General features: G+C 42.5%; 2 protein-coding genes and 1 long non-coding RNA gene across 11 annotated transcripts in view; 1 reads left to right on the top strand and 2 right to left on the bottom strand.

Annotated features, from left to right (window-relative positions):
* HK3 (hexokinase 3) overlaps positions 1-4780 on the bottom strand; it is a 52377-nt gene extending 47597 nt beyond the window's left edge. For all 4 annotated transcript variants that reach the window (XM_049108863.1, XM_049108861.1, XM_049108864.1 and 1 more), the window contains exons 1-2: positions 4648-4780; positions 1505-1626 (exon numbers count right to left, since the gene is read on the bottom strand). In XM_049108863.1, the coding sequence (XP_048964820.1) occupies positions 1505-1626; positions 4648-4708 (183 nt within the window). In that variant the 5' untranslated portion in view covers positions 4709-4780. The remainder of the gene's footprint in view (positions 1-1504; positions 1627-4647) is intronic.
* A 352-nt stretch (positions 4781-5132) lies between these two features.
* Positions 5133-16573, top strand: part of LOC118354461 (uncharacterized) — a 50895-nt gene continuing 39454 nt past the window's right edge. The window contains exon 1 of one of the 2 annotated variants that reach the window (XR_007410053.1): positions 5133-5266. This is a non-coding gene — a long non-coding RNA (uncharacterized LOC118354461). Of the gene's footprint in view, positions 5267-12104; positions 12500-16573 lie in introns of those variants that run through there. The other variant, XR_007410052.1, reaches the window with a different exon arrangement.
* UIMC1 (ubiquitin interaction motif containing 1) overlaps positions 11086-16573 on the bottom strand; it is a 127140-nt gene continuing 121652 nt past the window's right edge. For 4 of the 5 annotated variants that reach the window (XM_025435218.3, XM_049108868.1, XM_035715087.2 and 1 more), the window contains 5 exons: positions 16495-16573; positions 14527-14698; positions 13170-13233; positions 12069-12108; positions 11086-11533 (listed from right to left, as the gene is read on the bottom strand). In XM_025435218.3, the coding sequence (XP_025291003.1) occupies positions 11323-11533; positions 12069-12108; positions 13170-13233; positions 14527-14698; positions 16495-16573 (566 nt within the window). In that variant the 3' untranslated portion in view covers positions 11086-11322. Of the gene's footprint in view, positions 11534-12068; positions 12109-13080; positions 13234-14526; positions 14699-16494 lie in introns of all 5 variants that reach the window. The other variant, XM_025435220.2, reaches the window with a different exon arrangement.

Below are 16573 nucleotides of genomic sequence, written 5' to 3'. Positions count from 1 at the left end.
GTTTCCACATGAATGGAATTTCACCTGAAATGAACCCAAAGCTGATGAAGGTTGCAGTAAAGAAACCCCATAGGATGAGAAAACTTACATCTGAGTCCTTGCCCTGCCACTTTTCCTGGTTGTGTAGTCCTGGAATAGGACTGAGAAAATAATAATACTCAGAAGCCCTCTGAGTCCCCAGTGTCAGGGGCCATGTCATTTCTCACTTCTGTGGCCCAGCCGTGAGTTACATGCAAAAGAAATGTTTACAGCAGGATCTGGGGCAGAAACTGGACAAGAGTGAAGTGGGAGAATGAAATGCAGTGAGGGGTGATTCCCCCACAGTTTGGGCAGCAAGCCAAGTCCAGAAGATGTCAGAACAAGCTGGAAAACTAAAGAAACAGCAGGGAACAATTCAAGAACTCTTTCATAGATGCCTCCTCTGTGTAGGTCCTTTATCTCCATTAGCTCACTTAATCCTCCAGGGGGTGGAAGGATTAGACTTTATTTTCCTCCATTTTACTGATGAGGAAACAGACTTACACAAGTGTTTCCTGCTTGATGGTGTGATATGCAAGAGTTTCTAAATCTTAGTCAAGATGACAGAAAAGAGAAACAGTCTGAGCTAACCTGAGGCATATGAACTATGATGCAGAATAACCTCCAAGTTGAGTTCAGCATTGAAATCATCTCTGTGTGCCTGATTGCAGTGGCTATATTGAAGGGAGGGAGATGTGCAGGAGTGACTAGAGAAATAGTGGAAATAGTGGAAGCCTTAAGAATACAGCTTTCGGGATCCCTGGGTGGCGCAGTGGTTTGGCGCCTGCCTTTGGCCCAGGGTGCGATCCTGGAGACCCGGGATCGAGTCCCACGTCGGGCTGATCGGGTGCATGGAGCCTGCTTCTCCCTCTGCCTATGTCTCTGCCTCTCTCTCTCTCTCTCTCTCTCTCTCTTTCTGTGACTATCATAAATAAATAAAAATTTAAAAAAAAAAGAATACAGCTTTCTACCAGAAAACCCCAAGACATTTCTAGACTATGTCAACCCATTCAGGGTAGGGACAGCACCTGTGTAGCAAGGTCGCAAAAGTAATACCTTTGGAACTGAAATACCTCAGCTCAGTCTCCTGTCATGAGTTAAAACTCAAATCGGTTCACCTCTCTATGCCTCCTTTTCCTCAGCTATAAAATGAGAAGATAATCTTCACCTTGCTGTTGTGTGGGGCCACAAAGGAGAGAGCTACTAGATCAGATCTGAAAGGCTTAGTGAGGGACACCTGGGTGGCTCAGCAGTTGAGCGTCTTTGTCTTCAGCTCAGGGCATGATCCTGGAGTCCCAGGATCGAGTCCCACATTGGGCTCCTTGCATAGAGCCTGCTTCTCTCTCTCTGCATCTCTCATGGATAAATTAATAATTTTTTTTTTTTAAATGAAAGGCTTGGTGAACTAGAAAGGGTTGCATGGCTGAAAGCCCATGGCATCTTCAACTGATCCTGCTCTTGACAGCCTTGAATAGGCCAAACTTACCAGCTCAGAGCTGTTTGAGGGGTAGGGCAAGCCCTCCTGGGAGCAGCCAGGGACTCCTTCCCTGTGCGGCAACCCTATTGGCCCAATGGAGTCCATGTGGTTCCACATTGGAGGGTGGCCACCTGTAGGAAGAAAGGGACAGCCCAAGTGAACCACATAGTCTACAGGCCTGCAGAGGCTGTGGCCCTTAACTTTCTTCCTTCAGAAGGGAACCAGGAAGAAAGCTGTAGGCAGAACTCAGAACCTCTAACCATCAATGATCCTTTAGTAATCAATCAGAAGACCCCCATTTTCCAGAAGCACATGTATTAACAGAGCACTGGGAAGGCTGATTTCTAATCCCAATGTCATTTATTCGTTCTGTCATTCCTTCACCAGTTCCTGATGCCTACTATGACAAATGTTGGAGTACAAAGCAATGTAGGCCTTGCCCTGAGGGATCTCACAGCCTTACCAACAATCACAGTACAGTTGACATGGACAATAATAGAGATGGACCTGCGACTGTGCTTGGGAGTTCAGGGATGTTCTAGAGGTTTGGAACAAAGGGTGTGAGGTAAGAAGGGGCCAAAGAACTGTTAGAAAAGCAGGCAGGCTGGACTACGGATAGCCTTTATACCAAGCTAAGGTGTACAAGTTTCATCCTGAAGAGAGAAGTGGACAGGGATGGATCTGCACTTCAGAGAGGGTTCCACTAGTGGCATAACTTCAGACAGGTCATTTATGACTTCTTTTAATTTCAGTCTCTTCATCTGGGAGGAAATATCTATCTTTACAAGGTTGTTGTGAGAATTAAATGAATTAAGACTCGAAGAATGCTTTGGGAAATGTAATGTGCAACACAATGTGGGTTTTGGAAGGTATAGTGATACAGAATATAAAGACCTCTGTGCTCAGAGTCAAGGACCCAGCTCTCCAAAAAGCACTTAGTACCAGGTCTCCAATGTGGAGGCCTAATTTTCTTCATCTGCCAAATGGGGACCAACATATTTTGAAGAGCTGTGTGGGGCGAATGAAATAATGAGAGCAAAAGAACCTTGCACAGAGTATGCCTTCAGATTTATTTAGTTGAATCCAAATCAAAACTCTATAAGCCTCAATTTCCTCCTCTATAACAGAACAAAAATTCAGTTCCTATGAGGATTAAAGGAGTTTATAGTTCTGGCAATCCTTTGCATACTGTAAAGGACTATAGAAATGTTTGGTTATTTTGCTAATTCAAACTAGAGGTGATATTGCTGTTCCAAGAAGTTCCCAAGGGGGCCTTCACTGATTCAGGTACCTTTCAGGGAAGGCCTCAAGATAGGCAGAAGGCATCTGTCCACTGAACCAGTCTACTTCTCTTCCTATAACAGCAAGACTTCAGGAAAGATACTTTCTCACCCCTGCAACCCCTCCCCACCTTCATGCCCATGAATTTATCCTCCTTATGGTCATCTATGAGCTTCTGACTGCCCCACCCCAGCCTTTTCCTTAGTCCCCACCCTAACCCCACCCTCTATCAAGCAGGCAAAGCCATGAGCATTCTCTTCATTGCAAAATTCTCATCTCTTGGCTTTGACAGCCAGTCTTTCTTGGGCCTCCTTCCTGAGTTTCTCATAATCTTCATAACTTTCTCCTCTCCTCTTAAACATGCCCCACTCCACCCCTGCTTCTGGCCATAGCACACTTCTCCATGTTGCCTTATCTATCATCTTCAAGGTTTGATTAAAACCTCTGTGTCAGGGCTCCCAAATCCCGTCCTGAGCCAAATCCCAAACTCTAATGGTCTCTTAGACATCACTCTCTATATGCTGGAGAGGTTCCTCAAACTCCACAGTCAAAGCCACATTTATTTTCTCCTTCACTCTTCCCCCACGAAACTTTTCCTGTCCTCCACCCTGGCTGGAGGCATAGAAGTTGCTCACTCACACAGCTATTCAGGTGCCTGTCTACCTGTCTACTTCTCTGACCCTCACTTCCTCTATGCAATCAGGTCTCAGGCTGAAAAAGCTAAGAACAGAAAGAGCTCTCCTATATATCACCCCTCTGGTTCCCACTGCCACTGCCCTAAAACTTCTTCCCATCTGATTATTCCAACAACCTCCTATCTGATACTGTCCACCTCCCTGCCTACCAACTCCAACACATCACCAGAATGTGCAAAAATAGATTTTATCATGCCATTCCCCAGCCCTATCTCCCCTAAGAAAGGAGGTAAACCTTCACATTGTGATATCTCCCATTGCAGAAAAAAAAAAAAAAAAAGGTACGAAACTCTTTTTTCACAGCACTGTAGACCCTAAGCTTCCTCTCTTGCTACTCCCCCTCATACTCTAGCCACACTGACTACAAGTTTTGCCCTGTCTCTTGCTGTCCAGCCTTTGTTTATGGTGTTCCTCAAGTTTGGAACCACTGGGTCTGAGTCATCTGCATCTTCACCCCAGCACAGGGTTTCACATAAGTAGGTGCTAATAGAGCTTTGAAAAATTTGGGGGGAAGGTCCTTAATCAGAGAATTAAGAAATCAGTTTCCAACAAATTTTCTCGAAGTCACACATGTCTAATTTCCAAATCTATCAAACAGGAATGTTAACTTCACAAATGTTATGGGTCTGTTTCAAGGGAAAAATAGAGTAACTGAAGCAATTAAAATTGTAGGAAGGGCCAATGACTACACACAGAGTAACCTTTCACTCTCCTTTTGAGGCCCAGCTAACTCAATCATTCTTTCATTCATTTACTCTCTTATTCATTCACTCTTCTATCATCTATTCAGTACTTCTACATGCCAGAGACTATGAAGCTTCCCCCAAGAAACCTCAGTATTTATGCTCACAGTAAATGTTCTCATGTCTGCCTCTTTGAGCTGAGCCTGGTGGGGAGAAACATGTCTCCCACATCACTAGATTCCCAGAATCCAGCCAGGGTCTGCACAGGTTTGAGTAACAGTTGGGCTCTTAGCTTAACTCAGCTGCATCAGATACATGAGGTGAGCCATCCTTCTGAAAAAGATCCCAGGGCCCCCTGCCAAGGATGGGAGTTATCATCAAGGACCAGCTGGCATAGTCATTCCAGCCTCTACTCCACTAGCGTGGGCCAAGCTGGAGAGATGGAGGTGAGGGGCTGGGGCCAAAGTAAGCAGGAATTAGAGGAGGGTCTTACCTGGGAGAAGTAGTTGGTTACTTTCCTTAGGCGTGAGCTCTTCTCTCTCAGTGTGAGGCATTCCACTGACCTGGTTTGCATCCAAAAATAAAATGGGTCGCCCGAGTTGTAATGTCCCACCCTCTTTCTTGGACACTACTAACTAGACAACAGTTAATTCAGGAAGGTGCACTTCCTTCTGAGTCTGCCCTAAGAGAAGCACAGGGCAGGCAGGCTATGGTGCAAACTTAAGCAAGATGACTGCAGGAAGCTGGAGCCCTGAACCAGGTCAAGGACCCTAGGACATCCTCTCTGTAATGCTTAGAGCTCCATCCACTTTACAAATACTCAGAGTCTGAGTTTTGAGGTGGTGGCTCACCTCTGGAAAGATGGAGAAGCCTAGCATGAGAGATATACAGTACAATAGACAATTTCCCCAAAATGTTGAAGTACTAATGCGCAAGAAGCAATGTGGTGCACAAGAAGAAGAGATTAACTCTGCCCTAGAGTGGGCAGGGCAATCTGAAGAGCTGAGCTTTGAAGGAAGAATAGCAGTATGCTGGCAGAAGTGATCCTTAACAAAGAGAAGAGCATGTACAAAATCATGGAGCACAAGGGCTCCAAGCGTCCAGTCTTTACGGTAAGGAGTTCAGCTCTGAAGACCTAAAGAAGATACATGTAGGTGGGGATATATGATGGGGGAGGTGACAGCCAGACTGTGGAGTCTAGCCTTGAGATGGTAGGCCCAGTGGGGGTGAATGGGGAGTAGGTTCATACTTTAGGTCTTCTCTACAAGAAGGGGAAGGGGAATCTCAGGTTACAGTAGAGTTGTTGGCCATAAGCTGGTTTTCCCCAAACTAGTCTTCTTGAATGCCTAGAACCTTGGGGTGTCACTATGACCACTTCTATGGTCTGAATATCTATACCCCCTCCCCAAATTCTTATGTTGAAAACCTAATGCCCAAGGTGAAGACTTTAGATGGGGCCTTTGAAAAGTGATTAGGTCATAAGGGGAGAGCCCTAATAAATGGGATCAGTGCCCTCATAAAAAAGGCCCCATAGATCAACCTTGCCCCTTCTGCCATGAGAGGATACAAGAAGTTGGGAGTCTGAAACCTGGAAAAGAGCTCTCACCCAACCATGCTGGCACTTTGATCAAAGTCTTCCAGCATCCAGACTGTGAGAAATTTGTTTTTTATAAACCACTCAATCTGTGGTACTTTGTTATAGAAATCTGAACAGCCTAAGACACTCACCATGATAGGAGACAAGACATACTACACCAATTTTAATTTCCAGGAAATTGGTGAGCAGATATTTTTAAACTTTGGGCTATCTCATTAGCAGTTAACCCTACCATTATCTATAGGCAGAACATGGTTCCATATACCAGGATGGAGACCAGGGTTGGTGGCTCTTGTATTAGTTTTGGCATGACTGGGCCTGAAAACACACCAGATTATCAGCCCTGCTGCACATTTCACTGGGTATCAATCAGACATATAGGCTCTGAAAGACAGGAAAACTGGGGTGGGAATAAGGAGGACAGAGTGGCCATCACCCATAACATAACATCCTGCCTAGCCTGGGGCTTGTCTCTCTCAGCTTTGTCTAGTTGGGAGAGAATATGGAACTGAATGTGATTCATGCTGACAGCCAGAGTCCACAGTCGTCCGGGCCAGGGTAAGGATATGTCCCTGACAAGTAACGCCAGGATTCTTCATCCATGTTTCTTGAAGTCCTGTATCTATTTCTCCAGGAGCAGGGGTCCCAGCACCCTAGGCAGAGTGTCAGGGAAGGTCTGTGTCTGGGCCTGTGGAGGGTAGAAATGCCTTGGGCCTGAGATCTGTAAGCACCTGTGACAGCCCTGGCTGTAGCAGAGGCATAGCAGTGGCCAACAGTTCTCTTCAGAGAACTTACCCTTGTCCCTTACCAAAGATAGGGACACTGGCCACTGACCAACAAGAAGGACACCTCCTAACAAGCCTCCCTCGGGATCCCTGGGTGGCGCAGTGGTTTGGTGCCTGCCTTTGGCCCAGGGCGCGATCCTGGAGACCCGGGATCGAATCCCACGTCGGGCTCCCAGTGCATGGAGCCTGCTTCTCCCTCTGCCTGTGTCTCTGCCTCTCTCTCTCTCTGTGACTATCATAAATAAATAAATTTAAAAAAAAAAAATCTAACAAGCCTCCCTCATAGCCCCTTAGTACCAATCTCCAGCTGTCCAGAAGGAACTAAGGAATGAGAATTGGTGGTCAGGTCAGAGTAAGGTGGGTTGCAGCCAGTGTTGGGCTAGGTGCCAGGCTCTCCCTACTCAGCTGTTCACAGGCTTGCTTCTCACAGCAGATAGTGCCCAGGAGCCAAGCACACAGGCTTATAAGTTCCCCACTGTCCCCCCCCACATCCTTTTATGCCAGGTGTGCCTTGCAGATCTCCTATACCCATCAAGCTGCTTCTTGTTTAGTCTTTATTCATGCTGATCTATCTGGAATAACCTCCCCCTTTGCCCTGTCTAGCCTTTTCACCTAATTTTTCCTTATCCTCTAAAGTATATTTCAGTCCCTACCAATGCTGTGGAGCCTTTCCTGATGAGCTCCTCTTAGCCCTGACCCCAGCTGAGTGTGGTCTATTGATCCCAGTGTCTCAGATGGGCTTATATCATTTCATTGACAAGTATATTAAAATCATCTGTTTAGAGGCACGTGGATAGCTCAGTTGAGCATCCAACTCTTGATCTCAGTTCAGGTCTTGATCTCAGGGCTATGAGTTCAAGCCCCAAGTTAGACTTCATGCTGGGTATGGAGCCTACTTAAAAAAAGAAAGAAAAAAAATCCTCTGTTTATGTTTGTCTTTTCCCGCTGTACTGTGCTTCCAGAGAATGTTTCTTTTTCTCATCCTTTGAGCCCCAGGGCCCAGGATTTAGACCTAACATGTAATAGATATCAGTTAATTTTTGTTAAATCAAAGAGCTATAACTTCAATAGTCCAGGGCTTTTTTTTTTTTTTTTTAAGATTTTATTTATTGGTGAGAGAGAACGAGAGAAAGAGAGAGAGAGAGAGAGGCACAGAGACATAGGTAGAGGGAGAAGCAGGCTCCCTGCAAGGAGCTTGATATGGGACTCGATCCCAGGACCCCGGGATCACGACCTGAGCTGAAGGCAGATGCTCAGCCACTGAGCCACCCAGGTGCCCCAGTCCAGGGCTTTAGAAACTGAGAGGAAATAAGTAACCTCTTCCTTCCTGGTGCATATGGCTTTAGCAGCCTTTCCACTCTGGGTTTATATATTCTTCTATCTTCCCAATGGTACTACCACCCACTTACTGCCTTCCCCTCAGCCCAATTTCTATCTACTAAATCAACTTAAGGCTAAAGCTATTCTGCCTCACAGGTGAGAATGAGTCCATCCAAACTTAAAATTTCCGTTGAGTTTTGGCACTCAAGTGAGATGCAGGAGGTAGTGTAGTGAAGTACAGAGAGCATCAGCTCTAGTGTCAGGCAGACCTGGGTTCAAATCCCATCCCATTTACCAGCTGTATGACATTAGGCAAATCTCTTCAATTCTCTGGGCCTCAGTTTTCCAAGGATAAAACACGGAGACTAATTTCTCCATAGGATTTGCCTTAGTTTGGGTTTCCCCAGAGGCAGACCTAATTTGAGTGCAAATACCTTAACTGGGAAGCAATCCCAGCCAGGCTAGAATTAGGGTGATGCTTATGAATGCCTATCTACAAAATGTAAAAAGGCCCTCATACCATCACATAAGTGCCAACTCTGCCCTTATGTGGTGAGGGTCCCTTACCCTAGTCCCAGCCCTGATCCAGAAACCACTGACAACAGAGCTGGAAATGAGGTAGGAATAAAAGGAAACCAACAGAACACATACCATAATTAAGTTGCTGCTGGGAGCTACAGAGGCTCAATCCCACAGAGGAACTCTGGGAACTCTAGTGGGGAATGAGGCTCAAGTATTTATCCTCCAACTTCCATTTTTCACTAGCTGAGGACTGCCTCAGGGGCTTAAGTCCTAGCTTTCCCAGCCTGTGCCACACACAAGTCTAGAGACATGCTAAGGCAGCGAGTGGAAAGTTCTTGCAATAGGACATTGTGAGTATGTAATAGAATGGTGAGTGCCCAGGGGAAATGGGCAAGGCACAGCCTCTGCTAGAGGGCTGTTGTAAGGATGAAAGGAAATTACACAACCACAATGCCTAACACAAATAACTCCTCTTTCCCAATTTATGGTAATAGCTTATGAAGTTCATGGAGACTTCCAGCTCTCCAACAAGAGTTGGTAATACCAGCAGATCATCTGCTCGCCATCTTTCAGAAGAAACAAAAACAAAACAACCCAAAACCTAGGGGTTGTAGGTGAGCTCTAAATTCCCAAGGACTCAAGCTTGTTGTGGAAGGCTAGTAGTTGATGAAGCTAACGAAGTTAAGCGCTCACTACATGAACCGTCTCCTCTTGCATCTGCATCCCATCCCTCTCTGGCTTTATCATCTCTCACCCTAACACAACTTATGACATACAAAACTGGCATCACATTAATAACTGCTGCCACTTATTCATCTTCTTCATGAGACAGATACTGTGAATTTATACCCATTATCTTAGAACCCCGTTAAGTATGATTTTCCCATTTTATGGACAAGGAAACTAAGTCTCAGAGGGGTTAACCTGTATCAGAAGCAGGGGTCAGATTCAGTCTGATGTGATACTCTTTCCACTGACTTGTCTCACTAATGCCTCTCCTACAGGACCACTGACACATGGAGAATAAAACAAAAAGCCAACAAGCAGCCTTTACCAAAGATAGGGACACTGGAGTGGGAGGAGGGGGCAAAGGGGTAGGGCAGCAGAGGGCACTGGAGAAAGCTGTTTCCCCCTGACTCCCCACTAGCTAACAAGAAAGCCTATTGGTCCTGGTGCTGTTGACCCATACTCTCCTCCAACAATTTGCCACTGACACATGTTCTAGGGAGACTGTGCAATTTTAAGCTAAAAAATTAGCTTTCTAGAATCAGCCTTTCCCCTTTTTTTCCTCTTCAGGCAGAGATAAACATACTATCCCATTTATAATGTTCTACCTCCAATAAATTGCCATTTAATGAGAGAGATTAGTGAGAATTAAGTTGATGGGACAGAACTAATAAACTACTTTTTGTTAGAAGGAAAACACTAGAGTCAAAGCATTTTCTTTAGGACTGAATATGAGGAGCACTGTGATCTCACTGCCATGGACAAAAAAGTGGCTTTATTTATTCCTCTGAGCCTTTGTTTCCTCACCTGAAAATTAGGGAGGATACTACCTACCTCACAGAGTTGCTGTGAGGATTAAATGAAGGTACATACATTATCTAAACCACAGTAGTTCCTCAAAAAATAATACCTGTTATTTACGTGATGCTGGTCAAAAGGTCAGTGCCATCCAGCACCAAAACATGGAAGAAATAGTGTGCCTGCCATTCTGCCTTCTTTTAACTCAAAGAGCTTGTGTGCAATGGCATAGGTAAGAAACAGTACCTTAAAAGCTTATGCTGTACCTTCCACCCTAGCTATCTCTGAACCCCCAAGTCTAACACATACCTCATTTTCATCTTATAATCAAGAAAAAGGTAACTTTGAACTTGATGAATCAGAAGTTAGTCTGAGTGGTGCCCCTATTTATCCTGTCCCAGGATCCTTTCGTGCTCAGTAGCCACCTCCCACAGTCTTTTATTATATCTTCAAATCATCTTGAGCCAACGCTAGCTTTCTTAGAATCCTGTTTGGTCATCTCCCTCAGGTAGTTGCTTCTGCCATTTGACATCCTCTCATCTTTGGAGTCTGTAAGTACGCTGCAGACAGACCACATCTCTGTTCTACACTGAAAGCTCCTGGGCAATGTGGTCAAGAATGTGCACTCCTCTACAAATATACTGAAATAGAAGTTATTTCCTATTGCTCCTATGACCTTTGACAGCAAAGAACTAATCTTGGTTTTAATAGATGAATATGCTTGGTATTGCCACTGGTTAATCTAGGAGGAAAAATAATTGCATAGGAAATAATAAGAGCATTCACTTACAAACTCCTTGTAAGAATGGCCAGAGATATCCCTCAAAGGTCCTATGCTCCAGCTGAGAACTCTTAACTATGTGAGGCAGCAAGATGAAGTGACAGGTCGCTGAATGGTAGGGATAGTAAAATAAGAAGCAGGATTTGATGTCTTGGCATCTTCCACAATGATATCAGAAAAGGTCAAGGGAGTAACCATGCAGTGCTCAGAATTGTGCACTATACACTCAATGAATATAGGCAGTATGTCAAAAAACAGTAATGGAATTAATTAGGAAACATGTAATTTAGGAGTCTCAGAACTGGCTCCACAATTTAAATATTCCCATCCCAAGCCCTGCAACACAGAGGAAAAAAGGGAAGATCTCCATCTTATTGAAATAAGATTTCATACAAACATAAATATATTTAAATTTTCTTTTAACTATAAGTGAATCCAGACTGTTATAAAACAGAATACTATACACAATTGTCTGTATAGCTTATAGAAAACATCAAAACAAGAATGCTGAGTTGGTGCTGGTGGTGAAAACTGAAGGGCCAAAAAACTTGTTCAACAATGAAACAGAAGCCACTAAGACTTAATGACACGGCCCACCCCTATTGCTAATGGTTTTGTCGGTGTCTGGACCCTAGAAATTCAGGGTTTTCTCCTTCTTCCTCTGCCTGCTTTGGTCCGTGTCCGACTACCTTGCCGAACGTTAAGTTGCTTTTTAAAGTCCACTAAGCAATCTGTGGCTTCTGAAATGGAAACAAAAGACTTGATGGGAGACTCATTTAAGTCGAGATGTGCAAGGGAACTCTGCATCTCTTTGCTGCAGCCTGCCTCTTCCATCCCTGGTGAGGGCATCCTAGAGAGAAGGGGGAAAAAATCCAGAATTCAGGATACACCTACTAAAAAGCACTAAGTTTTGTGTCATGCATTGTACAAGGGCTTTTACACATCATTATTTTATATAATCTTTGTAATAATCCAACCAGATGAGCACTATCATTCCCCTTTCAAAGATAAGGACATTGGGTAAATTATATACCCAAAGCCACACAACAGATAGTGAGAGAATGAGAATTCATACCCAAATTCCCAAACTTTTTTAAAATTATTTTTTTGCCAAATTCCCAAACATCTTGAAATCTAGGTTGGAAAACCAGGGTTAGGAGGCAAGAATAAGTCACAACTCTGATTCTGCCTGTTTTAACACCATGAAACTGAACTAGCCATCCAATTCTTAGCCCAGATATATTGGGGGGTGGGGTATCATAAGAGAAGTCACACAGTTCCGTGGTGATTTCTAGCTTAATATCCACTATACACAGAACCCAGGACCTGGTCTGTACTTTTCTAGAACTGCTGACAGCCATACTTCAACGTATGCCCTAATTCACCTGAAGCCTGTTTCTGAAGACTTGGTCTTTATTTCTGCATCTGTAAGAAGAGAGAGAAAAAAAAATAATGTTGTTAACAGTGTTGTAATCATACCACTTCTCTCTGCTCATATGCTTCCTGTGTTCTGGGTGCTGTTTTTTCATCAGTCTTATACAGGTAGCTCAGATCCCCATCCCCATAAAATGTGAGCATTAGCATCTAACAGGCTCAGTTGTGTCAAAAGTATAAGGTGAACACTTCTGAATGAACAACCTCTGAATAATCTACTTCAAATCTGGACTTGCGGAACAAGGAGCTGCCAAGGGAAATCTGCCACCTGCAGAGATTTGCAACATGCTGGTCTAGAGGCAGCAGGGAGAGGCTGCCTTTTTATAGTCATCAGAAGGCAAAACAGATTTGCTTAGTGGCAATGAACTATCAGAACTAGAAGGTAAGCAAATCTCACCAGGCGTAAGTAAAAGCTCCTCTTCCATCTGTATCTAGTGAATTTTAACAACAGCAACTAATAACAACAGTAATAATAGCACCTAACATTTATCAAGAGCCTATTTATGCCAGGGAATATGTTTGGAACTTTACTATATATAATTCTTAAAATCTATGAAGTCAGTATTATTTTAACTTTATGCAATGCTGCTAACCAATCCACTCTACTGCTTCCTAAATACTAGGCACAGAGAAACAGAGTTACTTTCTACAATCTCCCAGGAGTGTAGGTTGGGACACTAAACTAAAAGTAACCAATGATGCACAAAGCATTAGGAGGAGGAAGAAATGTCTGCATGTCTGGTTTTTAAGCCTGTTCCCTTATAAGATACTCAGGGTTTATGTCATTCCCCTGTGATTTGGAAAAAAAATTCCCCCTTTACAGGAAGTTCTGAAAGTTCAGGCTCTATAAAGCCTGAAATGAAACACATGATGAGTAAGACAGGGTATGTCCTCATCATCTTTAGGGAGATATAACCTAGACTGAGTCTCAAAGTCTGGCCAATGGGTCAAATGTACACCCACATAACTCCAACAAACAGTGAGTTGGCAGTCATTATTTTCATTAGAAGGCCTTCGACATAAGCTCACGAAACTGGTCCTGGGGTCTTCACCTGCAGTCTTGTGTTCAGACTGCTCCAAGAGACTGAGGAGTCGGCCTTCACTGTGGTTTTTTTCCTATGACAGAGAAAAACAGATGAAAGGATTATCTCACGACAGAGAATCTAAAATATAACTTCCTTAGCCCAGATCACATCTGTCTCCAGGAGAGAAGAAATGTAGGACATAGATCTGGGAAAGTCTTATGCTTTCTAACAAATGAGGGTATACATGTAAAAACACAAACTGTGATGATGAACAGAATTTATCTTCATACCAAGAATGGGTAACCAGAGTCAAGGCAAATTATCCCACTAAGATTATATTAAAGAACAGTAGCCTTTGACTTATGATGGATTTGGAGAGATTTAAAATAGAAAATAACAGTTTCAAGGTAGCTTCTAGAGGTAGTGATGCCAGAAGAATAAACTGGCTCTATGATACAGGCACTTATCTATAAGCCCCAACTCCAAATCACTACCTCGAAATCACCCCATTCGTACAGGGGTCCCTTTCTTCTGTCATGACAGATAATGGCTTTTCTACCTTCGTGTGCAGTGATTGCTGTCAGTAAGCAATATGGAGCTGCTGCTTTATTTTTGATCTCTAAACCAACACTTGCTCTTTCTGATCTCTAATTGCAAAGCCCAGAAAGCACATTCATCTTCCCAGTGCCCAGGGGCCAAATCTCACAGCTTCCTAAGACCAAACACACAGGTACTAAACAGAGTTGATCTCAAATATGTTCCTGGCAGTGAGGATATGATTGGATATCCTTTCTAGAAAGGAATTTGGTGGTATGTTTCAACAGATTTCAAAATGTTTATATGTATTCCCCTATGAGTTGCACTTCAGGAAATCTATTCTAAGAAATAGTGGTACACAGATTAATGTTCAAATACAATCTTATAATAAAGAGAATTGGAAAGAATGTGAATGTCCAATAATATAAGAATGGTTTAGTGACTTCTGTGCAATACAAACATTAAGAGTAAGTTTTAAAAATAGTTTGAAAATAAACCTAGGAATGTGTTTATGCTACAATGTTTATACCAACACACACACACACACACACACACACGTTCTCAACTACATTAAAAATGCATAGGGAAAAAAGAAAATAGGCCAAAATACTAAAAGTTATCTCTGAGTAGCTGAATTATGGGTGATAACTTCCCAATTCTTTATACTTTTTTTATACTTTTTTTTTAACTTCTATGTTTCCTACAGTGAGCATTTATTTTCTTTTAATTAAAAGAAAATATAATTTTAAAATGAAATCTTATTTCTAGATAGGCAAAAAAGGAAGGAGGAAGAAAAAAAAGCATATGAAAGAACTTTGGAGAATTTCCTAAAACATTCCATACATACCTTTGGGTTCCTCAGCTGATGCTGTTGCTTTTCCTCTATAGCTGAGCATAACTTCCCACTCTCTTCAGGTCCAGCTCCTTGGTCACCCCTGGCAAGCTGGAGACAGGACTCTACATGACTCTGGTACTCTCTGAATGGGACCAGGGATTTACAGAGATAACACTTCTCATTCCTAGCCAATCAAAAGAAAAAAGAGCAGTTTTAAGATTTGCTTTTGCTCCTGGGCTCCTGTATATGTCTCAAATTGTGTTTTTATGTTATCCTGTCAACTGTGTTTCTACGTTATTCTGTGGAAAAGACATGTCAACCAATGCAGATTCACTCAGCAGGATCACCAATAAAACTAACCCGATGCTAATCAAAAGGACTGAGTGATTAGCGGTTTTCCCTGACTGTTTCTCTGTACCCTGCTGTTGCAGCAGTGAGATGGTAATGAACTCAGCTCTTCTAACTATCTCAAACAATGGTGATTGCTCTTCAGACATAAAATATTCTGTCAAACTCTTTTGAAATTAAGTGTAATAGTTTTTTCAAAGGGAAGTTAAAATTTAGACAGAAAAGGGAACACCAAGAGCATTAAATCAAGATGACATTTTTACCAGGGTGGATGAACTTGTCTGATTAGTAAATCAAGTCTGTATGCTGACTTCCTTAATTCTACAACCTGCAACATCAACTAGGAAGTTACCAAAACCATGTGGTTTTGCCAGAGACTTTTGCATAACTTCATATACATAGTTATTTTTATCTTTTTTATAACAGCAGAATCTGTATAAAGAGAGGAAACTGTGTCCTTGAAGTAAGGTTTATTGAGCATCAGTGAAAATGGAGAGCTGAATTAGCTCTAAGGAAAACTTTCTCTGGGGGTCTTTGAAAACAGAACAAAACTGCCTAATGAGAAAAGCTAGACGAGTGTACTTTTCAAAATTTATGAATTAAAAAAAAAACAATAAAAAACAAGATTTATGAATTAATACAAAAACCATATATTAATCCTCTCTGCTGAGAGACAGCAGCACTATGGAAGGAGCCTAGGTTTTTGAGTCAGGTAGTCTTTGCCAATTCTGGCCACGATCTTAAAGAATTTGAAGGGAAATTATAAATAACTGGTTATCTATTTTTAAAAAAGTATCCTATCAGCTATTGTGAGAGTTACTAAGTAAATCAAACACTTAGCACAGTAGCACATAACATTAGGTGTTCGACAAACAGCTATTACTGTTACTGCTGTCTCAAACGCATTTTATTAGACGCTGAGGATATAAACATGAATGAAGGCAAATATCTGCCTTCAAATAATTCACAGCCTACCCAGCGAGACAGAAATATCAAAAAGGAAAAAAAAATTACTGCAATATGGTGGGATGAATACAATCCTAGAGGAATGTCGATATGACAAGAATCCAAAGGGAACAAATGATCAGCTCTGCTCAACTGGATTAGGGAAAGCAGACTTGCAATTTCAGGTCTAAAATCTATATTTCAAAGATAGACATTTCTGCCTAATGACTAACTGCTTTAATGTATTGCTGGTAATGTCTTTACTTTCAGGAGGTATCACTTATACTGAACTACTCCTTAGAATGTACTTTCTTAGTCAAGCTGCAACTCACAACCCAAGGAAGTCACTATACTGTCGAACCTTTTGCAACTAAACTTCTGTACCATTACATTGCAAAATAGCTCACCACTTCCCAAAAGTACCAAACATAAATACACAAATTCAAAGAAAACAGAAAGCTAAGAGCAAATGGAATTAGTGGCAAGACTTTTTTAGGGTAATTAAAAAAAATACAGAGGCTACCTGCACTGACATAAACTGGGAATAAGAAAAATAACTTCAGACACCAAAGTAATGAAGTGATTGGAAGGCCAAAGAAACCCAGGGTAAGAGAGGAATAGATCTTTTTATTTAGTCCAAACAATACTATGTTAAAAGTGCTCTGACAACACAGCATACTTACTTACTTGTCAATGTCTAGGGAAGTCTGGGCAGCTGTCCCACTGTCACTCTTGCTCTTGGCCTCTTTTTGTCTCCGAGTCAACA

The sequence above is a fragment of the Canis lupus genome, chromosome 4, assembly GCF_003254725.2.
Source record: "Canis lupus dingo isolate Sandy chromosome 4, ASM325472v2, whole genome shotgun sequence".
NCBI lineage: Eukaryota > Metazoa > Chordata > Mammalia > Carnivora > Canidae > Canis > Canis lupus.
The sequence above is the reverse complement of the archived record's forward strand: the minus strand, read 5'-3'. Positions and strand labels throughout refer to the sequence as shown.